Here is a 25,549-nt window from a genome sequence, read left to right on the forward strand (position 1 = left end):
GGTAGCAGTTTCAGCCCCACGATTCTTCCTCAAACTTCATCAAGGTCCTTGTTGAGGCCCAACAGAAACTTGTAGTGTCTTTTCTTTTCAATGATTTTCCAATATTTGATTCCATCTTCTGGGCAGTTTCAATCGTATTCTTCAAACATGTCTAATTGCTGCCAGTTCCGTGTGAGAGTGTTGAAGTATTGAGTGACCGTGAGATCTCCTTGGCATAAATCGTGAAGAATACTTTCAACAATGAACAGTTCGGATGAGTTATCAAAGCTAGAATGCATTTCTTTGGCTGCGTCTGAGATGTCCTTTGCAGTTACATGCATTAGGAAATTTTCTCTTATTTCATTTGTCATTGAGTTGATAAGCCAGGACATCACCATGTTGTTCTCTGACTTCCATGTTCTGTACTTCGGATCTTCTTTGCTTGGTGGGGCTGCTACTCCGGTGAGGTGGTCGTCTCTTCCCTTTCCGCAAATGAACATCATTACTGATTGTGACCACTGAAGATAATTCTGTCCATTGAGTTTGTGCCCTGTAATGGGCAGAAGATTGCCATCTGATCCTCCATTGCTGCCTGTGGCTGAAGTTTCAGGATGGGAGGTGACTTCAGAGAAGGATTGACTTTGTCGAGCCATTGTCATCCTGTAATTTGTCATCTATCTATGGTTCAGAGTGTGATACCATGTTGCTTTTAGAGTAGAAAATAATTCTCTTATATTTTAATGATAAATGTACAGTATATAATGGAAGGAAGAAAAGTTCCTTTCACTATATTCGGCAACAAGATACTAATTACCATAAAATCAGGAAACTAGCCAAATATAGGAAACTACAAAATAGGAAACAAACTAATAGAGATATCAAGGATTTTCTGGAATCTCTTTATTCCTAAATTGACGTAGTCAACTAATAATAAAATCAGAATTGCTGCAACGGTATCCCTGAAAATCAGTGATCGGGTATTTCCACAGAATGACATGAAAATAATAGGGTTTTGGAATTAATGACTACAACTGAGTTGAAAGATTTAAAAATGCAAAACATGCTGAGAGATTTTGGTAAAAGAAAAATATTAGAGATTGTGGAAGTGATAGATATTACAGGGGATGGAACAATACTAAGCAGATAAAAAAAGAGCCAAACTTCTCTTTTCTTGGTTTGTAGTAGGGTTATTTCTTTGGCTTCACTTTTGGTGCTCAGCCTTTGGTGCGTCCACAAGTGTGCCCTTAGTTGAAACACAGAGATTGGAAGGCTTTGCTTTATTAGCAGTTTCTCTAGTGCTCTTGATATTTTTTTTTTCGGCTTATGAGGATGTCTTGCCTCCCCCTTTGCTCTGCTTACTCTCTTTCTAAATAAATTTCTTTGTTTATCTATTTTTTTCTTAATAAAATGAAAGCAGAGAAGAAAAACCAAGGAGGAACTACTGTGCCTTCTATAATCAACCAAAAACACATAAAAATTTATATGTTTCAAATTGTAGTCCTATTTTGGTATGGGAGAAATTATTTGTCTCTTGACTTTTTACCTCCTCCAGTCGAAATAATTTTTAAGGGAATGAGATTTCATTCCAAGTTGGTGAAAATGTGGCTAAAATTAGTTTATTTGTGGGGAAGGGTTTTAGTTCTAATTGCAATGGCGTTGTGAATTTTTTGATAGCCTCTTTTATATATATATTTGTTTATTTCTTTTCGTTTTGGTTTAATATTTCTCACCATGCCCTTCTTTTTATGACTTTCTTTGCAAGCCTTTTAATGAATTTGGCCTCCTAGTACCCCCTGTCCTACCCCAAAAATGCAGATGGGGGCAAGGGGGAAAATTTTTAAACACGGGGCTAGAAAATATAGAAACTACTACTTCTCAGTTGTCTCTGAAATAGAAAGTTTTTTATTATATAAACAATCAAAAGAAAATCTTCATTCTAACTCTCAAAGTAGAACTGAACAAAATGGAATCTGCTAGAATTTTTTTCTCCATAAAAAAAAAGAAGAGGCAGGAGGGCAACTAGTTCATGCTAATCCTCCTTGAGTGGGACTACTCGCATCCACTGGAGAAGCAAAATACTAGACGGGCTTAGATGAACAAGCCTGTAGTCTGTAACCTACGTAGGGTTTTACTGCATAGACTGCGAGTCTGTGGCGCTCCAGACTTTAGCCCTACCAAGAACATAATAGTATGGAGTTGGAGGCTTCAGATAGGGGTCATGACTCATGATTTAAAAGAAAGAAGTCTCTTAAATTCTGTAAAGATAACTACAATTAGACACCAGTAAAATAAAAAAGTTCCATAAAAAAAAGGAAAAAAAATAAATTCAAGGAAACTGTTATAACCAAAGGGGTAAACTATAATATTAACAATACTAATATCTATTATTACTAAAATGCTGCTATTATGGGTTGTCTAATCTGAATACAGAGAATTGCCTTAAATCAACACTAACTTTGACTGCACTTTTTAAACAGAACTCATGTGTTTTCGGCATTTTTTAACTCCATGCAGAAGGGAAAGTCCCAATTGGCAATAATTTTAGAAATAATTGGCTGCCTATTTGCCAACGTCCTGGCAACCCTTAATTACTGTTTTTTCCTTTTGATTTCTGGCAAAAAAGCTGTTATACTGAAGCAGTTGATTTGTTCGGGAACTTTCTTTGGGAGGGTTATCAACAGGAACACTGAGATACCCTCTCAAGAGCTATGCCCCACTTCTTTTTCTTCTTCCAGTAAACATCAAAACAACATTTTCAATAGCCATTTGTGGGTTTGAAAAGATAGACATAGAAAAACACACCCAACTTGAAAGGTGTTTTAATCCAGTAGCACCCATGCAGTTGTGACATGATGCTGGTGGTTCACGAGCGTCACCATCGTTGCTCACTAGAGTGATTACCATCCTTTTTTTTTTCTTGCCGTCTCTCACCCAAGCTGAATTGGCACACATCCGCTGCTTGCCTCCAATCACTGCAACTGCATCACACCTAAGCATCTCTTCAGCCATCACAATGATGAATTTGAGTAAAATGATGATGAATTTAGAATGGTTTTATGATATGGAAGCAGTTAGAGATTCATGTATCTTATGTGTTTGTTAATTAGGTTTTATATTTTTTTGGGAAATGGATTTGGAGAGTAAAATGTGCAAGAAGTTTCCTACTTGAGTAATTATGTTGCAAGCTTTTTGTTTAGAAAAGGCATGGAGTCCTACATTTCAGCCAATGTCAAGTTCTTCCCGCCGCCAGCAATTACATACACTCTTCCTGCATGAAAAGGTGTTGAATGATGTGAGAAACCTAAATGGGATATTCTTATGTGTTCAATGTTCAAATATATGATATGGCAACAATTACATACTATGGTCTTAAATTTCCACAAAATTGTCAAAACTTCTGTCTTCCACCACCCTCAATATCAAAGTGGCTGTCAAATTTCTAGAAAATTTCTGTCAAAATTTCCGTAATCATTCAAAATTTATCAAAATCTTGAAATTTGTGCAATTTTTTTTTTCTTCTTGAAACTAAACATTATTACAATAAAGTAATGACTTATAGCTTCCAAACTCTTGAAATTATGTGTAAAATTAAACTTAGATATTAGCTACAAGCCTACGGAGTTTTGTTTGACCATTTGTCTCTAAAGTATTTGTATTTGATAATAATCAATATTTGACTAAATTATGAATTTCATTTATATCAATTGAATATGTTTAATTTGATTATTATTTTACAGTTATTGCACCTGATACACTGCATAGCGGTACTTGATGTATTTTATTTATAATATTCTAGGTCATACTATTAATAGTTTCTAAAGTTTCATTAAAGAGTTTCATGCTTTAATACTAATTTTGACTTTTTTAAAAACTGAAATCAAAGTTGACATTGAAGTTGAAATTTCTGTACTTTTGAAGGCTTGAAATTTTGGTTGAGATCGAAATTCAAGACCTTGCTTTATCCGGGCTTTACTAGGCAAAATGGCTATGAGTGTCTGCCACAAGCAAAATTTGGGAACCTAGGAGAGGGTTGATTCATTAACGAGGTGAGTTCTTCTCATGGTGTGGGCTGTGGAAAGTATAATTGGTGGCTTTGATAATTTCTTGGAATTTATTGCCTTTTTGATACACAATGGCAACAGAGATTTTGGCAGGACATGTCATGTGGAAAATCAGCTCTGAAAAATTCATTGTGTATAAACCTTGAGAAACAAGGATGCCCTGGTTTAGGATCTTCTTTTCAGTGAGATCTGGAGGATTGGGGGCTTCAAGCAGTTGGGAACTTGTTGGCACTTGACACTAGCATTCATCTTAACCTGAAAGTGTATATCAGATGGACAGGGAAGAAGGGCTCAAAATTCTAAGTTCAAAAATAATTTCATCTTCTGATCTGTAGTGGAGACGGTTTTTTCCTTTCCTTGGAAAGCTCTCTGGATAGCAAAAGCTCCCAAGGAAGTTGGCTTCTTTTTTAAGAAGTCGCTTGTGAAGCTATTCTCATGGGAGGTACCTTCATATGAGGTGCGTGGTGTCTATTGACTGGATCATGTGCGAGAGGAATGGCGATAGCCCAAGCAATTTGTTACTTCACTATCCAGTTGCTTGGGAAATCTAGAACCTTATTTGGCAGTGGGTTTTCGACTGTTGAAAGATTAAAGGGAGGATAGAAACTCTTGGGGGAGTTCAGTTCATGGCATCAAAAACATTCACATGGAATGACATACCTGAAAATCTCATTCTTGCTTATGAGATGTCCTGCCTTACGGGAATATTTTTGTTTCACTTTGTAAGATTCCAAGGAATGTACACATGATCCCATGTCAGTGTTTGGTTCAACTTATGAATTCTAGAAAATGACCATTATACCTTTGACATGTATAAATTGTATATGAAAAATTATTATATTTTCAACATATAAACCTACTTAATTAAATCCATGTCCTAACATTTCAACAGTCATAATCATATTAAAAAAAAAAAAGGAAGCACTTAAATAATTAAATTAACTAAAATAATTAAGGCAATATGATCTCTAAATTTTAATCATTGCATTATATGATTATAGAGGCCATGCCTTGGTGCGATGGCAAGTGCCTCCGCCTCGGTACGGGTGGTCTCGGGTTTGAGACTTGGGAGTGGCCTCTCCAAAAATGGGGGTAAGGCTTGCCGACATCCACCTCTCCCAGACCCCACTCAAAAGTGGGAGCCTTGTGCACTGGGTACTACCCTTTTTTTCTTAACATTATATGATTATAACACAATAATAATATTACTTTCATTTTGTTAATAATATTTTATTTTAAATATAATAATAGGGTGTAATTAGGGGCATTGATATCCAATTGGACAAAATAGTGAGAGCAATTTGGTCTCAAAAGTGGGATTCCTATGGGAATTGGATTCCCATGAAACTTACCCATGGGGAAGGTTGAAATGGGATGTCATGTTTTGTGGGATTCTTTCATTCTCAAGAATGTTAAGGGCATGTTTGGTGTCGTTGTTTTCTATTTTTGTTTCTCCTAAGTGAAGAAACATATTATAAAAATGTGTTTGTTTATGTTGTCAGTTTTCTGTTTCTATTGCCGATTTTTAGTTGTTTGACAAAAAAATGAAAATCAGAATTTATGGTTTTCAGTTGTTTTGGCAACCTATTGCCAAAAATTTTTTTTTGGATTAAATTCTTCATTTTATACACTTTCAAACTAAAATCAAAATTAAATGATCATATGATTTTAAATATAATTAAAAGAAAAATATACATAAATTTCAAAAAATAGTAATAAAGCCAATTACAAAATACTTTTACTATTTCTCAATTGTCATGCCCAATAAAATTTTTATTGTAAATTAAAATTTGAAAGTAGAACAATTAAGTTAAATAATTATAATAAAATTTATTTTTATTATAGTAATTTTAAGTATATTATTTGTAATTTTATTATTTTAATCATATTTTTATAATATTATTCGATTTGAAGATGAAAATGACCATTTTTTAATTAAGTTTTTAATTTGTGTTAGTTTTATAAATGTTCACCAAATAGGTTGTTGGTTTTTAGTTTTTAGTTTCTATTTTTGGTTTTTGGTTTTCGTTCTAGCTTTCGTTTCTCTAATTTTTGACAATGATACCAAATGACCCCTAAGATGCTCACCATGTAGGATTCTGGTGCCCAAACAAACATGTAATTAGATGCCATGGGTGTTGCATCCTGGGAATATTGAAAGGTGCCGGGGAGCGGACGCCCCCCTTAAGTGGATGTGGAATCTTGCTCCCCTCTATGTGATCTGGTGTTTATGGCAGGAGAGGACTAGCAGAGTGTTTGATGGAGAGAAGCCATTCAGTGTAGAATCTGAAGAATTCATGGACACTTTTCATAAAAAAAAAAAAAAAAAATATAAATGATTTGGGTTTCTGGAAAATTGCACTACACCTCAATTCATGAGTTAAATTGTTTGATCTTTGATTGTATAGCATTTGCTTTTTCTGTTTTGTACTTAGGCTTGCACCCCCTTGGTTCCCCTTTTAATACATCCACATCTTATGAAAACACATCCCCCTTTTTTCTTAATTAAATTGTCACATTTCTATGTTGCTTCTGAACAAGTCATATTAGAAAAATTCCATTTTACTTTATATAAAGCTTTGAGTTCTTTAGGTTGATTCTCTTTGATAACTTAGGTGGGTTGCTATTCTTTCTTTTAGATTAGGAAAAAACAAATAGGTTACAAGTATTTGCTAGCAACTGGAAAGAAAGTGGTTTATTCTTGCGTAAACTGAAGACATAAATTGAAGGTAGTAATCCTGTTAAATTCATCGTCTTTATTATTTAAGCTACCAACTATGTCAAGTTGTTCAGTCATTGCCCAGTCTATTTGTGTTGCCCAATTAATGTAACTGCAAAAGAAGCAAAAGAGTCTCAATAATACAGTCCATTGTTCTAATGTAAATACTGTTTCAGTAAATATTAAAACATGATTCCTGCAGAGACTTATCGACTTAACTTGTGGATTGTTTGTAGTAGTTGCATGCAGATTTAAATTGTGGATCAGTAGTTCTGTCCTTAACCCACCAAAAGAAATGGAAAATAATGCACAATTTAATCTTGGAAGGCTGATCCACAAGTGTCAAATTGGTGGGAGATTTGTTGTCTTCATTTTATTAAAAACTTAACCAAGTTGCTAACAAATTAAATTTTGTCCTTTCTAATATTATCAGATCACTTCAAGAGTTTAGTTTTCTGACTAGTTTTTAACTTATGATTAAGTCATATAATTTAATTTTAACTCCTGATTAGGGAATATAACTTGGATCTAGCATTAAGAAGAATGCTTGGCATAAATAACTCCCATCATTCTCTTCAATTGTCAACATTCACTATCAGCAGTCTTGATCAGTGCAATGGAGTGTATATTTATCTACCCCTTGACTTGAAGTAGGTGCACATTTGAACAATTAGTGCATGTAAATGCTTATCTTACACCCATAAATGTAATCATAATCTTACTTTGTGGTGTGTGTGCACAGAAGTCAACTGATTATATTTTGACAGAGAAAATTTTTATGTACATGGAAATTGAAGCACTTAGGAGCACTGTGAACATTTTATGCAGTGTCCTGATGCTAGGACTGAAATAAGTTGGAGGCTAAAACTGTCCTGCCCCAACCCGCCTATGACCATTTTTCTTTGTTTGCACCTCCTTTTCTCACGCCTCATATGTTTCCTGCTTTTTCTAGTTGTCTCTAACTGCCTTGTTCCTAATGAGAATTTGCAGAAAGCATTTTGCAGGATTGATTTTGTTTCTATATACTATTTCAGGTATGCCGGTATTGCCAGCAGCAGCCTGAAAAGTCAATTTGTTTTATTTGTCAAACTTCTGAGAATCTTTGGATTTGTGTCATCTGTGGTTTTGTTGGTTGTGGGAGGTAATTATTATCTTCTTGTATAAATTATAAAATTTCAATTGATTCCTTCATCAGTTCATTCTTTAATTATGAATGCCCAAATGTTCAGTATGAGAATTTTTGGTATAGGTATGGAGAAGGACATGCTATAAGACATTGGAAAGAAACACAACACTGTTATTCTCTTGAACTGGAAACACAGCGTGTGTGGGATTATGTTGGTGACAACTACGTTCATCGTCTGATTCAATCCAAAACTGATGGAAAGTTGGTTGAATTGAATTCCTATTGTGTGCATGCTGATGGTGGTTGTGGAAGTTGTAACTGCAGTGTGGATTCTGGAATTAGTGAGGCCCTTTTCAGTAGTAAAGTTGACGCAGTAATGCACTTCACGCAAAGTTCTCTATTTAGTGCCATTGTGTTCTGTTCAACTAGAAATGCTTTAATTTCTGTTGTTATCTGCAGATTGTCAACGAATACAATGACCTGCTTACCAGTCAACTTGAGAATCAAAAATTAGTAAGTGCATTCTACCATTTTATAACTGAAATTTGAACTTATGCTTGAATTTGACATTCGCTTTGATATTAATAGAACTGCAGAAAAGTATGGCCCAGGAGTCAGATTTTTCTGAAATTGCTGATGACATTCTGTATTATTTATCTTCTTTGCATTGGTTACAGTATTTTGAATCTTTACTACAACAAATTGGAGAAGATACTGAAAGGGACATCCATGAAGCTGTTGAGAAGGCAGCGACCTTAAAATTGCAGAAGATGCAAGCCAAGCTGGACAAATGCCTTGAAGAGAAGAAATTTCTTGATGATGTATGCACCTTTGATAATCCTTCTGAATCAGATTTGTATATCTCATATGTTTTTCTTAGAAATTAGCCCATAAAAAATTTATTGAAGTAATTTGAAACTCTGTTATTTTTGTGCTTAGATCAATGAGAATCTTTTGAAAAACCAAGAGATTTGGAAAGCGAAGATAGTGGAAATTGAAGAGAGGTATGGATTTCTTAAGTTATTTGTCATCGATTTAGAGATTAAGTAGAATGATACTGCTTCATGATTAATGCAGAGGCTTTTTTTTTTTTTTTTTTAATTTTCAAATTTGCGCTATATGTGGGGATTTTAGGTGTATCATTTATGTGTCATTTTGGGATTATGCTATATGATGGGAATGTAAGCACTTGCCTACAAAATTGTTAAAGCCATGCCTATGGTTTGCCAAGGTGTGAGGTGCAGTGAGATGCTGAGGCTAGCACCTCTTGTCAATTGATTAAGATGATATTTTTTATTGCTGCTTTTTATTCGTCCGTCTTCTACGGCCAATTAAATCCCCCCTCCCCCCATATTTTTCTCCTGCCTCACAATATGTTCTTCTCTTTTCTTCTTTTCTTTTGAACTAAAACCACCCACCCACGCCCAAAAAAAATTTTAGCCTTGGCACCTCACTGCCTTTCTTCTTCTTTGATGACCAAATTCTCTCTCTCTCTCTCTCTCTCTCTCTCTCGCTCTCTGTTCCTGTCTTATTGCTTCACTTCTCTTCCCCATTCTCATTCTTATTTATTTCAGGATCTAAGGTTGTTTAGAATCAGGATCCTACATAGATCATTGGGGGTTTGGCAGGATCAGATCGTAGGATTAGATTGTTGATTAAAAGATTCTACTTACAATATAAAATAAATTACAATTTTTTATGTGTTTGCATTTTATGACAACTCCCAATAAAATAAGCCTAAAAGCTTGATAATAAGTTAAGAAATTAAAACAGACTTCAGTAATATAGCTAGCTTGCTATCTATCGCCTAGCAGGTTTTTTTTTTTCCAACAATTTTGATCCTAAAAAAATCCGAATAGTCTGAACTGCAAAGTACTCTGCAAAGGGCAGCCTGTTGCTAGCTTGTTTATTCAATAATTGTAATAAAAACGAAAAGCAAAAAAGATGGAGAAAAAAGGAAGAAGAAATTGCTGATCTTAATTCAATGAACTGCTGTAAACTTCTCAGATCTCATGGCTTTGTTGTCAGACCATAAGAAGAAGAAGAAAGAAAAAGAGGAGGAAAAGGAAGAAAAGAAGAAAACGAAAAGCTTTGTTGAAGTAAGAACTTTTTGTTAGTCAAAAAGAAAAGAAGAAAAGGAAAGCTGTCTGCTCTCTGCTTTGGAGAAAAAATTGGTCTTGGGCTCTCCAAAAGCGAAAGGAAGGGGAAGAAAGTCAAAAATTACAAAGATAATGCATAACTGCTACAAGCTTGCAACTTTAAGCTCTCAGCCTGACTGTACAACTCCCTGCCGGTTGAAGATCTTAAAGCTCCCAGTTGGCCTCTGCTGTTGCTGGAAGGAGGAACTGCCCCACCTGCTAAAGGCTGCTATAGACAACTCAGGGTCTGCCTATCTAGAACTCTAAGCTCTCAGAGCGCTTTTGGTTTCGAAGGAAGAGAGTTTCAAGAGATGCTTAGCTGCTCTCTTGATTTGGAAGTTGGAACGAACAAATCCCCAGGAGATGCTCGTTATTTCACCCCAATTTTGGTGCATTTGTTCCAATTGGACCAAATTTTGTGTCTATTGCAGACATCAAGTGTTTGGGCCAACAAAAATATAGATTATACCTTTTTTTTTTTTCTTAAAAATCATGAATAAAAAAAAAAATTCATATTCTGTTGCACAAGTAGGATAGGTAGGATCCCAAGTAGGATTGTGATCCTGCAATCCTAATGATCCTGATAGGATTTGTACTGCATCCTACTTATTCTGATTCTTCTATGATTTAGATTGATTAGGCACGACTGGATCATAGGATCGTTGGATAACAGGATCCAGTTTGGATTTTGATAGCCATGATCTGATCAGACTTCTCTTTTACTCCCTCCTCCTTTCTTTTTTAGCTCAGAGTCTCTTGGTATTTCTTCATTCAAGTATCAGTGCTAATGTGCTAACACATTAATAACAAATCTATGTCTCATCTTGTGTTGTGTATAACTATGCCTTGTGCAGGCTCCTGGCCACTTATGCGTTTAGGTGCACCTTGCACCTTCAACAACCATGCTAGCTAAATCAATTGTGGTGCCTTTGTAGAACTTTCTAAATGCTTATTTTCTTTGTAATATTCCCACTTGCTGTCTTACATCATCAACAAAAAACTCCTCACCTGCACTTTCTTATTTTTTTTGGGCAAGGGCAGTGATTCCTGTTTGATTGATGGATTGTCTATGGGTTTCTTCCATTAAAGCTTTGTTTTATCACAGTGGAATTGTTCAATTTCAATGTAATGTCCCAAGTCTGGTGTTGCCCTGCTTCCCTGAAGCGCATTCTATTAGTATAACTGATTCTTCATATTTCTCCTATTTCTAGATAGTATTTGTGTACATATTATTCTTAGGGGGCATTTGGCTCTGGTTATGCAAAGTGCCTTCTTGGAATCACATGCATTGGTATCTTGTTTCTAGGACTGGTTTGCTCATCAAGATTTCTAAAAATTGGCATGACATGGGTCATTGGTATTCTAATGTTATTTCAATAAGATTACCATTGAACCTATAATGAAAATGCTATGAAGCACGTTTAGTAATAAGCATACAAATTTATAATGATAATTATTGTGACAATAATCATATTATTATTATTGTTTTTATTATTATTATTATTAATGGTTAGGATGTTCTTTTATTATTAATGATAGTAAACAAGAAGGAGAGATTTTGTCCCAGAGTAATGAATGGTAGGGATGTTTTTGTCCCATGAAACTGGATTCCCAATATTACCCAAGAGAGGGATGCATTTTGATTTTTGAGTACTGCTGATGTCTTGCACTCTCAGGAAATTCAAGATGTCTGTCAAGTAAGATTCCCATGTTTCCAAACGTGGGCATCCAACATTACAAAGACAACATTTTTGGCAATCCAAACCCGAGCTAAGTGCGCATTAGAAAATGACCTAGCCAAAATGACGTAGGATAAGTACTGGAATTCGGAAATAGAGAGAAAATTGACAGAACTAGTAGAATAAGCAGGAAAAAAGAGGGGATTCAGAAATAGAGTGGGGAAAATAGACAGAGTTAAGGGGCAAAACAGAACAGAGATGGGAGAGAAGAAGAAGAAGAAGAAGAAGAAGAAGAAGAAGAGGAGGAGGAGGAGGAGGTGGAGGAAACTACGAAAGAGAAACAGAGAGAGGGAAACTGCTCAGCAATTCTGTTTGCAAATCATAACTCAACAATAATTTATATGTTCAGCACTTATACCCATTACTACTAACATATTTACAAAATAATCCCAACTAATCCCGTAATTATGAAATAACCTGAAAGAACTTAAAATACACAAAAACCCAAAGTAACTAAACTTCTAAAATGTCTAAATTTACTAATTTTGATTTAAAACAAAATCCTTGATATCTAAATCTTCAAACAAAACATAGTCGCCTAGAATAATTTGCAATTGTTCCTCCATCTAACTTCCCTTGTTAGGGGAAACTAGAACTTGACTTTTAAATGGCGCAACACAAGTAGGAAATATGTTTCAATGCACCAGTCGACTCCAAAAATTCATCCCTGAAAAGCACTTGTGTGCAATTGAATTCCCAATGTCAACATTGAATTTTTGTTGCTTGCTCCTGGCACTCTTCTACAACTTGAACGTGTTGTTGCATTGCATTTGCTTTCCCTTCAAGGATGGCATCATGTGTTCTACCATCTACACAATTAATGGAGATTTCATTTACACATTGATAATCCGTAACAACCATGAATGCAGGGTCACTGGCAAATTCCTCATTTTTTGTAGTCCATACAAACTACTTCTGTTTCATCTTTGACAGGCTGTTTTGAGACTTCAAGTTCACTTGGAATTTCCTCTTTTTGGTGATCATATGTTTAGTCCATTACAACAACAATTTCTATTTCATCCTTCATAGGCCATTTTGAGATTGGAGGATCATATTGCCAAAATAAGAACTCTTTCTTCTCTTGAGAGGGAAATTGATCTCATGATAATAGTTTGGGAAGAATTTATATTCCCACAAACTTTTCATTCTGAGCCAAAACGAAGTTTTAGTTTTACCTTGTTGTCTTGGTAGTAAATTGTATTCTATCCTACCATTCAGCTGTGTAACCAACAAGTTTATATGATGCAAATCTTCCCCTTCTTGTTTCGGGTGTTTCATTGTATTCAAAATAAGTATCAAGACAGAACATACAGTTCTTGAATTCTCTTTTGGAAAATTACCAATGAAACAAGGATATCTTCAAGTTGTAGCATAGAAGCCCATGTAACATTTCTCAAACTCATATCTTGCATAATATTAGAAGTGTTGGCTTCCTGGCTGTAGGTTCCTCAATTTGTCTGCAATAATGAATGTCTTGCATAAATTCCGATAGGTTCAGTATTAAACCTGACTTCAGGGGCTGATAGTGCTATATTTATCCTTCAAATATATGTACCCAACAATCCAAGTTGGGTTTATTCAAACCAACATTAACATCTCAAGAAGGAAAACTAATTTATTGCAGTAAATCTCAAAGTACAGCAGCTGGGCCTTAATCTGAATGCTGGTGGGCCTTCAAAACTCAGAAATTTGACTTGGCAGTCCAAGATCAGGCCAACTTCCCAATTTCGCAAGTCTCCACAAAATAAAATCCTACAAAATGCAGTGAATGAAGTCTTAATCCAGTGTTGGTGCTGAATTATTGGAACTTGCACAAGAATTTTCCTCAATTCTGCTTCAAAATCTCAAGGGAAAACCCAATTTATTGCGGCTGGAGGCAATTATTGTGAATCTGAAAGTAAGAAACACTAATTTCCCACTTTCAGGAAGCCAGCATGTGCGCTGCTGGTGAGGTGTCCAGCAATGTTTCCATGGCTGGTGGCACAGTGGCAGATCGAGGGGTGGTGGTCTCAGTGATGATGGTGGTGTGTCATATTTCAGAAGGGGGTCATCTGGAACAATTTCAGCTGGCAGGTGGGTGTTCTCCGGTGGTTGGACGGCAATGTAATTTTAGAGGGTGTTGTTTCGGAGGGTTCTGACTTTGATAGCGCAGAGGGTGTTGTAAAGTGGTTTAGGAAATTAGGGTTTTGAACCAGTGGCATGACTCTAATTCCCTGGAAAAGTTACAGGTGAATATTGTTTCAGTTCCTGCAATTTCTGAACTTTGAATGGCTGGGGTTTGCTTTTATACCAATTTGATGTAGGACAATTATTGGAATTCAGAAATAGAAAGAATTAAGAGAATAGAGGGAGAGAATTAGAAGAAGAGAAGGGTAGAGGAAGAAGAAACAGCAAGAGGAGGACAGAACAGGGGATTCAGAAATAGAACAAGAGGAAGAAGAAGCAGCAAGAGGAGGACAGAACAGGGGATTCAGAAATAGAACAGGGGAAAGGGACAGAATTAGGGGGCCGAACAGAACAGAGATGGGAGGATGAAGAAGAAGAGAACCTGTGTGTGTGTGAGAGAGAGAGGGATTCTGTTTTCAAATAAGGGCAAATGACACTAACCTCTTCTAAGGTTTGACAAAAAGACATTGACCTCCTCTAAGGCTTTCAAAATTATAGGAACCCTTCTTGAGGTTTCAAGAATTCTAAGGATCTCTCCTGAGGTTTGTCAAAAAGACACAAACCTTTCATTGTATTATGTAAAAAAGACAAGTCTTTTGAGGGGAGGTTTGTGTCTTTTTGGTAGACCTCAGGGGGGGTCAATGGAATTTTTGAGATCTCAGGGGAGGTCCTTGTTTTTTTTGTCCAATCTTAGAGAAGGTCAATGGAATTTTTGAGATCTTAGGGGAGGTCCTTGTCTTTTTGCCGAATTTTAGAAAAGGTCAGTGACTTTTGCCCTTTAAATAATAACTCGATAATAACTTACATGTCCAACACTTATACCTAGGGGTGTAGAAAAATTACCGAAAAATCAAAAAATTGAACTGAAACCGAATCATTTAAATTTTCGGTTTCGGTTTTAGTTTTAATAAAAACCAATTTTTGGTTTTGGTTTTGGTTTGACAATAAAACCAAACCGAAAAAACTGAAAACTGATCATTATATTTATTTTTAATTTCTGTATTTTCAGTATATTGTTATTGATATTTCAAACTTCATTTTATACTAATTATCATTATATATTAGTCTCAAGAATTGATGCTGTTGAGATGGATGGAAAATGTAGAGGAAGTTTTTGAGCGAAGTTTTTTATCCAAAAGGGGGGAGTCCGAGTTTCCTACTTTCCAAAGTGGGACAAGCAAATAGTGCACAGCAGGGGAAGGCTTAATCGTGAGTGTTGGCTTTAGGAAGTGAGACTGTTCCACACTGGCTGAGGGAAGAAGGGATAACCCTTCCACCCCTTATATATACTCAACTAAAACCCACTCTTCGCTGTGTGTGCATAGCCCTTGAAGGCTGGGCCTAGGCTACACTGTTGGCAATTGCCCTCTCCAAATTCTTAAATTTTTTGAGTTGGGCGAGCCTAAATGGCTGTGCCCAGCGATCTTCACTGCGCCTTAATAAAATGTTTAGACCATGCCCTCCTATCTGGGCTTTTCTTAAATTAAAATTTTTATATCACTTAAAAATCGATATTTAACCGGCCCGAACCAGTAGTATTCGGTTTCCGGTTTTTTAAAACCATAGTTTTCAGTGTGGTTTCGGTTTGTAAAATTAAAAACTGATAAAATTGGTTCAGTTTTCGATTTTGGGAAAAATGGGCAAAATCTAACCGAATAAAACCGATTACGCCCCTTCTTATACTTATACCCACTGCTAACTCATATTTACAAAATGACTCCAACTAAACACGTGATTACAAAATAACCTGAAAGTACTTGAAACAAATAGGCCCAAAGTAACTGGACTTTTAAAATATTTAAATTTACTAATGTAAAACAAAATCCTTGATATCTAAATCTTCAAACAAAATATGGCACCTAGAATAATTTGCAAGCGATCCTCCATCACAAAGTTCTTTGCATCTTTTTCATTCTGCTACTTCTCAACAAAACGCCATGTGAACCACAAGTTTGAAATGGTGGGTTCACAAGAAAAGGGGAAAAAAAGATTTCTTTTTATCAATATGTGTCGACTTCTATTGGAGAATAGGACAAAAAGGTGGCAAACTCTACCCATGCTTTGCCATTATTCTTAGTCTGGTTTTGAAAGTTCCATTCCCCCTTCAATCAATTCTTATTCTCTAGTCTTGATTGATTAGGGTTTTGAAGCGGTCTCACCAGCTTCATGTTCAAACCTGGGGACAGTAGATCGATTATTACACTTCAACCTTGCAAATCCCCTTAAATTGAGAGAAAAGTAGAAATTGATCCATGTTTAAACATTTCTGTGGATAATTTGCATGCACTGACTGAAGACAGATGATGACTTGGTATTGAGTATTGATTGGCAAATGAGATGTTTACTATCCCACTTTGCTACAAAGACAGTTTGATTTTTTCTTTTTCTGTCTTTTTTAGGGAGAAAACGGCTTTGAAACTGAAGGACAGTAAAATAAAGGACTTGGAAGAACAGGTAAAACATAAATCTTGATCTTTGATATCTGGTGTCATGCTGATGGTACCATGTGGCATGCAATATTTGGGTCCTGGTGTAGCATATTGCATGCAACATTTACACGCAATATTTAAGTTAGCAATGGATGGCCCTCAAGCCCCCTTGTTTACATCCATGCCATCCACATTCATATTGGATATTGATGGCATCGGGTCAAATCTCGTAGTTGGCAAAAATTTAACCTTGTGGTAGCAACTTTCCTATCACCAGCCGCAAGAAGAGAAATATTGGGAAACCCCTGGCAGCATCGGGGGCCTTTTTCTTCGCTCAAGCGAATATAGTAAAGACATGCCTTCTTCCACCATTAGTGTTTATATGGGCTTGTAGTATATGCAGACACGCAGGCACACATGAGCTGCTCACTGGTTATTCTGATGGTACTTGATCTTTACCTGCAGCTTGGAGATTTGATGGCTGGTCTCGAGGTTGGAAAGACGGGGGAGCAGCAGGTAGCAAATGAAATCAAGGATGGCACTGTCATATCGATGCCATTAGATTCATCTTCAAGGAACAGCGGGAAAGGCGCCGCAAGAACTCGTAATCGGAAGAGGAATTGAGAACGTATAGTTCCTTCAATGAGCCCAAAAGAATATTGCTGTTCAATGCTTAATATAGAATATACTTGTATTTACTGTAATGTCTCACAGTATAGCTTGTTACTGTTTTCTTATTGTATTCGATTAGTATGAACACACCGACTCATGCAAATTTTGACCACAAAATGGTAGTGCCTGTGCATTCTTATTTGCATTTTTGTTTTTCCAAATCAGGATGTATATGTATATTTAATACTACAAGGATGAAGACAGCATATCAAAGGCCAAACCAGAAGTTCAAAAACAAATAAATAATTTTCATGTAAATTCTTGAGAAAATAAAGTTTGAGTGGATTACATCCAGAGTTTAATAATTGAGGCTAACATATGTGCCTATATAACTGATGAGATTAATTTTTCCTGGACCATAAGGAACATACATTAGGTTCTTTTACTAATTTTTTTAAATTTAATTTGATTCTTTATTCCTAACGGTAGCCAAGAACTCTAGCTTTCATTTGGTATGTGCCTATGAATTGAAAAAAGGAAATGAGAGGAATGGAATGACTGTAGGAATCCAGTTTTAATTTCTTTCCACCATTCGACAATTTTCCATGGATTCTAGAATGAAAGTCATTAAAAAAAAAAAATATTTTATATTATTTTTTATTGTATAATAGTGATTACTATTAGTTTTAATGTTATTTCTTTTTATTGTTGTTATCATTCTTTTGATATAAATAAATATAATTATTATTATTAGTTGTCGTTATTGCTATTGTAATTATTATTAGTTATTATTTTTATAATAACAATAAATGATTTATATTATTATTATTACTATTCGTTGTTGTTTTTGTTTTATTATGTTTTATTATTTTCATAATAGTGATTGTTATTAGTGAATGCATAATTTTTTATTGTTGTTATTTCTATTTATTATTATTTTTATAATAATTATTATCCTTAAAATAATAAATGTTATTATTTTTGCCATTATTTATTATTATTGCTCGTTGATATTTATTATTTTACAATAATAAATAATGTTTTCATTTTAGTTATTACTAGTTGTCATTATCTTTTATTATTGATATTATAATTATTATAGTTATTGTTTTTCTAATAATAACAACGATGATTATTATTATTATTATTAGTGTGATTATTGTTTTTCTATTATTTTCTTAATAGTGACTATTATTAGTGTAATTACTATTTTTTATTGTTGTTTTCTACAAAAAAATGTGTATTTTATTATGCAAAATGAGATGTTGACTAATTTCATAATACTAGTAAATACTAGAGATGAGAGTTATCATTTTATGCTATTTTATGGAACTTTAAAAATATGTAAACAAATCGGAATATGATAGTCCTCATATTAGATAACAGTGCTGAAACTAAGATGTAATTCCAAGATGGGGTGATTTGGGTATTTAAAAAAAAGTTAACGGAATTTCAATTTATTTTAACCCTTTTAATGTAAATCACCACAACCACACAATCGCAATAAACTAATTAGCGACCGTACCATACCAATCGACAATCCTAGATATAAATATGAAAGTTGAAATTACAAACCAAACTTAATTTCAATTAATTCAGTATTCAGTTAATTTAATATTAGAATATGAATTTTAGCAACAATTAAATATCCTCAAGGATTTAGCAATTTGAATAAGATAAGTGAGATAATTTTACTTTGAATCAATATAAACAATCATAATGGTATCTACCCTTAGTTAATCTCAACAAGATATAAATTTTAGAACTTGTCTGAATTTTCAGCCAACAAGACAAGTTATACAACCATTCAAAGAAACTAATTTATTAACTTGAGATAAGCACAATCAATACTCAATGTTTAGCAAGTTCTCCAATGAATTTAAACTCATACACGTAGATTATAATTTACAAGAATTAAAGAGATAGGGAAGAAAAGCAGAACACTAAGTTTTTTACAAGGATCAGCTAGCAGCCTACATCATTGCCTTAAGCAACTTACTTTGAGGATTTCTTTTACCGCATCATTGAACTAGTGAAGCACCCCTCTCTTCGTTCGAAGGTGGAGACCCCTCTCTAACGAGAACACCTCTCGCTAGGCAACGATTTAACAATCTTGAATCTTCAAAGTTTGCACAACAACAAAATACAATTCGTACAAGAAAATAACTCACAAAAGAGCATAATTTGTACAAATTTAAAGCACAATATACTTTAGATAATCAATATAAAATTGAAGCTCATGAAAATAACACAAGTATTCTGATTGTAGGATGTAAATTTCAGAGAATCAAATCAAAATTTTGCTAGGTATTTCAGCAAAAACTCACAGCAGCCTTTCAAAAAATATTTCAAGAGTATAACACGAATTTTTGAATTGTATATGAGTATTAGTTGCCCTAAGTTGCGAATAGATAGTCTTTATGTAGAGTAAAGACAATAGTTACCGTTTTCTTTAAGTTTGCTTCAAGTTTAGAAACTTAAACATTCAAATTTAGAAGTAAAATCTGCACTGTTAGAAGTTTAAAACATTGACTTTAGTCGCCTGATCCATAAGGTAAGTCGCCTGAGCTTATTTAAAATAGTGTATAAAAATAGTTAGTAGCAGGTCAGTCGCATGACCCTGATGGTTCAATTGCCTGATCCAATTCTGTTCTTTCATTCAGTGGCAGTAGCATATCAGTCATTTGATGCAAAATCACCAGTTGCTTGACCGCTAACTACTTAGTGTTTTTCAATTAATTTAATTCCAAAACTTGTTTTTTAACTTGGAAAACATACTTTAGACCTTAAAAATATTTATCATGTTCTAAGTCAAGTCTCTAAGTCCAGAATGAATCCTGAGAATAGAAGTACTTACATGAGACTTAACAAGATAAAACCATCTAAGTTCTTAAGTCTTCATGTTGTATAACTTCAATAATCATATGAGCTTTTGATCAATTCTTCAATATACTTCATGTCCCTCATGACTTGTAACTTTAAGTCTAAGCTTCAACAAACCTCATCAAGCATAATCACTTCAAGTATAATCACTTGACTTCATTAATCATTTGAGTCCTGAAACTTAACTTAAAAACACATTTAGTAACCTTGATTTGTTATCATCAAAATGAGATTAAGTCTTGTTAGACCAACAATCTTATCCTTTTTGATGATGACAAATAAGGAGCAAAATGAGAAAGCCTTAATAAGGCTCTTGTTGGCTTTTTGAGTCCGATCTCTGTTTTGATGCTGAAAAACACAAATGTTGATTTTGTGTGTGTTTTAGTGCGTGAACAGGTATTATTCAGGTCAAACATAAGATCAAAAGAACATGCAAGTCAAAGCAAGTCTTCAAGCACAAATCTGGCACATCCATTATGTCAAAGAACAAAAGAGAAGAAGAAGACATATTTTGAATTGTAATTGCATTTGATATTATTATTTGGTTTGTAATAATGCATGCATCTGCATGATATGGATTGTATGCTCAGATGACTATAAACTGACCATAGGAAACCACAAGTCCGTTGATAGACCTTAAGACATACTTCGGTTAACCGACGTTAGGTTTTTAGGCTTAATTAAAAGTCTCGGGCGACCGAACCTTGGCATTATAAATCCCTCGATCAACCGAACCAACCTAAAGTCAAACTGTTGACTAAGGCTCGGGCGATCAAAACATATTTGAACTAATTGTCCACGATTGACAAAACCTTAAAACTGACTTTTTCTACCTACACCGATCACCCAAACTTATAGTTCTAAATCACCTCGGGTGACTGAATTGTGAGGTTCGACAGACCAAATCATTCACCGGGAGACCAAAAACATGAAGGTTTGGAAAATCGCCTGGTTCAGCCAATTGGTCGTTGCCCACGATCAACTGAACCCAAACAATCACTTTTTTCTCTTTTTGAGTGTTCGGATGATCGAACCTAGGTGTCGGGCAACCGAACCTCTCGGGTTGGGTTAATTTCCAACGCCTAAACACGCTTAATTTTTAATTAAATATTTTTAAAAATACTGAATGTGTCCCTAATGGTCACTTTTTTTAGAAAAACTATAAATACCCTTTTCATTTGTTTAATTAGTAACTTTGATTAAATTTAAAATTCCCTCAAATCTTTTTAATCAAAGTTCCCCCATTTCAATTCCTATTTCAAAAATCTTTTATGGGGCAAATTTTGTACTCTCCCAACTCTCTTTATCACTCTTTGAAAATCATTTCAAATAGAGTATTCATTTTTTATTGGCCATTTATTTTATCAAAAGCATTTTACTTTCATAAATTTTTTCATTATTTTAAATTCATTATTGAGAGTAAATCTTGGTTTCTCCCGATTATTTTCTTGATAAATATTTTTCGGAGAAACTTTTTGTAGGCTTTAAGATCTTTGAAGTATTTTATTGCATACTCTATTTTAAATAAAAAAATCATAGACTTTTCATTTGTGCAAAAAATTCGTTTATATATTATACTCAAAGATTGCACAATTATTTTGAAAACATCCTTACTTTATTGAGCATTATTGCATATCATAAGATAGTGCATGTATTTGAGCTTTAAACGTTGTACATCTCTGCTTGTATTTAGAAGCATTTTTACATGCACAAAAATGTTTTATTAGATTAGTTGGGTTTAGCCCGTAAATTGAACTTGGGAGTCTCATCCTCGTAAATGAGACCAGTTGGGTTCTGTCTAAATTGAAGTAGAGAGTTTCAGCCCCGTAAGTGAGACCGGTTGGGTTTAACCCAAAAATTGAATAGAGGTTTTCCTCGCCCCGTAAGGAGAGGATGTAAAAAACTTATACTCTACTTATTTAAGTGAGCAGGAATAGTGTAATCCTTAAGGGATATGCCCAAAGTGGGGGACGTAGACTGGTTTGGCCAAACCTCAATAAGAAATATTGTGTGTCTCTCTCTCCTTATCTCATTTAATTTTCGTACTTTAATTTACATATGTGTAACGCCCTCAACCCCTCGCGGGCCTATGGTGCTACTTTAGTGATGTCTAAGTACTTGATACCATCTCATAGTATAAAACATGCAGTAAATAAAACATTCTCCATAATCTATTACTAAAGTCTAACCATCAATATACATCAAGGTCTTTCCATTCTCATATTACATCTCAAACTAATAAGTCAACTAACTTGGTCCATACGACCATAGTACAAGCCCAGAGGCTTAAAACATAAACTACTCACATCTGAGTTCTTGAAGACACTCCAAAAAAAAAAAAAAAGAAACTATACTAGTCTCCACCCCCTGGTTATGTTAAACTCGATCTTTCGGATTCCCTGAAAAGATATGTTGTGTAACGGGGCAAGACACCTCTCAGTAAGGAAGATTAAGTTAATACCAGTGCGTGGTCAACATGCATTTCAGTGTATACAGAATCATACATCTCTCTTTTAATTGAAAATAGTATGTATACTCATTGCTCATTTCTCATGGTATAAATCAATATTGAAAACAATTACATCATTTACATAAATATACAGATATGCATAAAAGACTCTCCTTGGAACTAAACGCCATGTATAAACCCCCGTGGTAAGGGTGTTGCTGCCCGGAGGCTGGACTAAAACCTGGGGGGATCAACCCAGATCTAGTCACTCCCTAGTATCTACATCTATAGGCTTTCGCAACTCGCTTGTGGGTTCGATTGCCTTACCACTTCTTGGTATGTACTTCCAGGGAAGGTAATACCTCTACCTGGGTCAATCAGCTAGACCACCCAATACCACTCTCGCAGTACAGTGTGGGCGCACATGGTGAACTAGTGAAACTCTCTCTAGCAATGGTATTTTTCTCATAACAACTATGTCGTCAGGGTTCCTAGAGCATATCATGCAATTTAATAATTAAAATTGTACTTTAAACTTATTTCACATAAAGTATGTCATTTTTTAGACCCTAGCCTTGCGCCGTTTAATACAAACTTAGCCTTGGCCCTCTGTTACAACTCGGCTCTCAGCCACTGAATAAAACTTTGGCCTTTGGCCATCTAGTAAAACTCGACCCTTGGCCATCTCATAAAAATCCATGCATTTCTCAAATAGTTCCAATACATTTCTCAAATTGTTCAGTATTTCAAAAACATTCTCATTTCTAGTATTACCTTAACTCCCAAAATAGTATTCACCTACCACATAATTTTCCATATTTAAAATATAGCCCGTAGGCAAACAAGAAGAACACTGTGTAAATGGTTTGTAGGATCAAACCGAGCTTTCCACCATTAATTTCTACTCAAAATATCATATCATATATCCTAGGTTTGGAAAAAAGACTCATTTTGAACGGCCAATTTTCAAAAGGATAATTGAAAACATAATATACATACTCAAATCATATTTCAATCGGTTCAAAATCATTAAAATGATGCATTAACTTAATTCCCTTACCGATTTTTGAAACAAAAATAGGAATGGATCGAAAACTCGAAAGCCAAACCTTAGCTTTTTCCCTAGTTCAAGAATTCACTCCGCTAGACTTGTAGAGATTCATCCCTTGATCCTCGTGGTAACTTCCATTTGTCAAAACGAGCAACGAATGATGAGAGATCGAAGAGAGAGAGAGAATGGGCGTGGTTTAGAGAGAGAGAGAGAGAGAGAGAGAGAGAGAGAGAGAGAGAGATTTAGTTTTCTTCATGAAGAAGCAAACAAAATCCTATTTATAGCACCCTTGACCCAATCAAATTCATTGACGAAATGGCACCTTGGTCAACAAACTGCAGAAGGCCGTTCGTCGAAAAAAGAAGGATTTCGTCGACGAACCCTAAGCCTGATATTTTGGTCATTCTAGATCTCTTCGTCAATGATGCTATGAGTTTCGACGATGAACCTCAAAAGGGCCTTCGTCGACGAAAGCATGGGATTCATCGACGAAGCCTGCTGAAATCTTTTTTTTTTTTCCTTTTTATTTATTTAATTTCCTTATTTTTCTTATTTTCTGGGTTTGGGTCTCTACAATCTCCCCTCCTTATAAAAATTTTGTCCTAGAAATTTGCTAATTGTTTTCTATCACATCATCTGAACTATCACTGCTCTGACTCTCGGAAGAACCGATGGCCAACCACACAGCAGCCCTATCCCAAATTTATTACCTGCCCTCACTTATGGTGGAGGACTACCGTGGTTACATATAATGTCTCAGAGGATTACTACATCCACACAAAACTTCCTCGAAGACCAAACATACTCTAAATCATAACCAAACCCACTTTAACCACTATACATACATAAAACCACTTACTTGCTGATCTACTTACATGACTAGCTCTAAGTGTCTCTGAAAAGATGAGGATACTTTAGACGTATCTCTGTCTCTAACTCCCATGAAGCCTCCTCTATTGTGTTTTGCCACACCACTTTCACTGAAGGTATTTCCTTAATATGCAACTTCTGTACCTTTTGATCTAGAATCTGAACCGGTACCTCCTCGTATGCTAATGCATTCTCGCTCTCCAAAGGTTCATAAATTAGCACGTGCGAAGGGTCTGGCATGTACTTCCTCAGTATTGACACGTGAAACATGTCATGAACTCTGAATAGTGTTGGGGGTAACGCCACTCGATAAGCAACAAGACCTATCTTTTCCAAGATCTCAAAAGGCCCAATGCACCAAGGGCTTAACTTCCCCTTCTTCCCAAACCTCATCACCCCTTTCATTGGGGCGATCTTCAGGAATATCAAATCCCCAACCTTGAACTCTAACTCCCGTCGGTGAGTATTTGTATAACTCTTTTGCTGAATTTGTGCTGCTCTAATCCTCTCTCTGATAAGCTCGACCTTTGCAGAGGTCTGCTGAATTAGTTCCGGTCCCAAAATCTCCTACTCGCCTGCCTCATCCTAGTACAACAGAGATCGACACCGGCGACCATACAAAGCCTCATATGGTGCTATATCTATACTGGTCTAGTAATTGTTACTATATGCAAACTCCATGAGCGGTAGATACCGAATCAAATTGTTCCCAAAATCTAGCATGCACGCCCGCAGCATATCCTCTAGAGTCTGAATAGTCCTCTTGGATTATCCATCTGTTTGCAGGGGAAACGAGGTACTAAATGTGAGCTGCAATCCCAAGGCATCCCGTAAACTCTTCTAGAAACAAGAGGTAAATCGTGGGTCGCGATTTGAAATAATGGAAATCAAAATGCCGTGGAGTCGTACAATCTCCTACACATATAGCTATGTCAGCCTATTCATGGAATAGCTGACTCTGATGGGAATGAAGTGCGCAATCTTCGTCAGCCGATCCACTATAACCCAGATAGCATTCTACCTATGCACCGCCGAAGGCAATCTCGACACAAAATCCATCGAGATATGCTCCCACTTCCACTTTGGGATGTTAAGTGGCTGAAGTGGTCCTGTTGGCCTCTAGTGCTCTTCCTTAACCTATTGACATGTCAGGCACTGCTCCACAAATCTAGCAATTTCCCTCTTTAGGTTACTCCACTAGAACGATTCCCACAAATCTCTATACATCTTCATACTCCATAGATGAACAATATAGAGAAAGCGATGCGCTTCCTCCAGAATCATCCTCTTAATCTCTACATCGTTAGGCACACATAATCTTGTGTGA

The 25,549-nt window shown here is 35.4% G+C and overlaps 2 protein-coding genes across 3 annotated transcripts in view; one reads left to right on the plus strand and one right to left on the minus strand.

Moving 5' to 3' along the window:
- Positions 1–17,171, plus strand: part of LOC131158323 (BRAP2 RING ZnF UBP domain-containing protein 2) — a 36,706-nt gene extending 19,535 nt beyond the window's left edge. Inside the window, exons 6-12 of one of the 2 annotated variants that reach the window (XM_058113107.1) lie at positions 7,794–7,900; positions 8,009–8,258; positions 8,345–8,398; positions 8,563–8,706; positions 8,825–8,889; positions 16,328–16,382; positions 16,823–17,171. In XM_058113107.1, coding sequence (XP_057969090.1) covers positions 7,794–7,900; positions 8,009–8,258; positions 8,345–8,398; positions 8,563–8,706; positions 8,825–8,889; positions 16,328–16,382; positions 16,823–16,981 — 834 coding nt within the window. In that variant the 3' untranslated portion in view covers positions 16,982–17,171. The remainder of the gene's footprint in view (positions 1–7,793; positions 7,901–8,008; positions 8,259–8,344; positions 8,399–8,562; positions 8,707–8,824; positions 8,890–16,327; positions 16,383–16,822) is intronic. The other variant, XM_058113109.1, reaches the window with a different exon arrangement.
- Positions 17,172–24,237: 7,066 nt separating this feature from the next.
- LOC131158539 (uncharacterized) lies at positions 24,238–24,627 on the minus strand. Its single transcript, XM_058113409.1, has one exon. The coding sequence runs from the start codon at positions 24,625–24,627 to the stop codon at positions 24,238–24,240; it is 390 nt and encodes a 129-aa protein (XP_057969392.1).
- Positions 24,628–25,549: the final 922 nt, after the last annotated feature.

This window comes from Malania oleifera, chromosome 6 (genome assembly GCF_029873635.1).
Source record: "Malania oleifera isolate guangnan ecotype guangnan chromosome 6, ASM2987363v1, whole genome shotgun sequence".
In the NCBI taxonomy this organism is placed as follows: Eukaryota; Viridiplantae; Streptophyta; class Magnoliopsida; order Santalales; family Ximeniaceae; genus Malania; species Malania oleifera.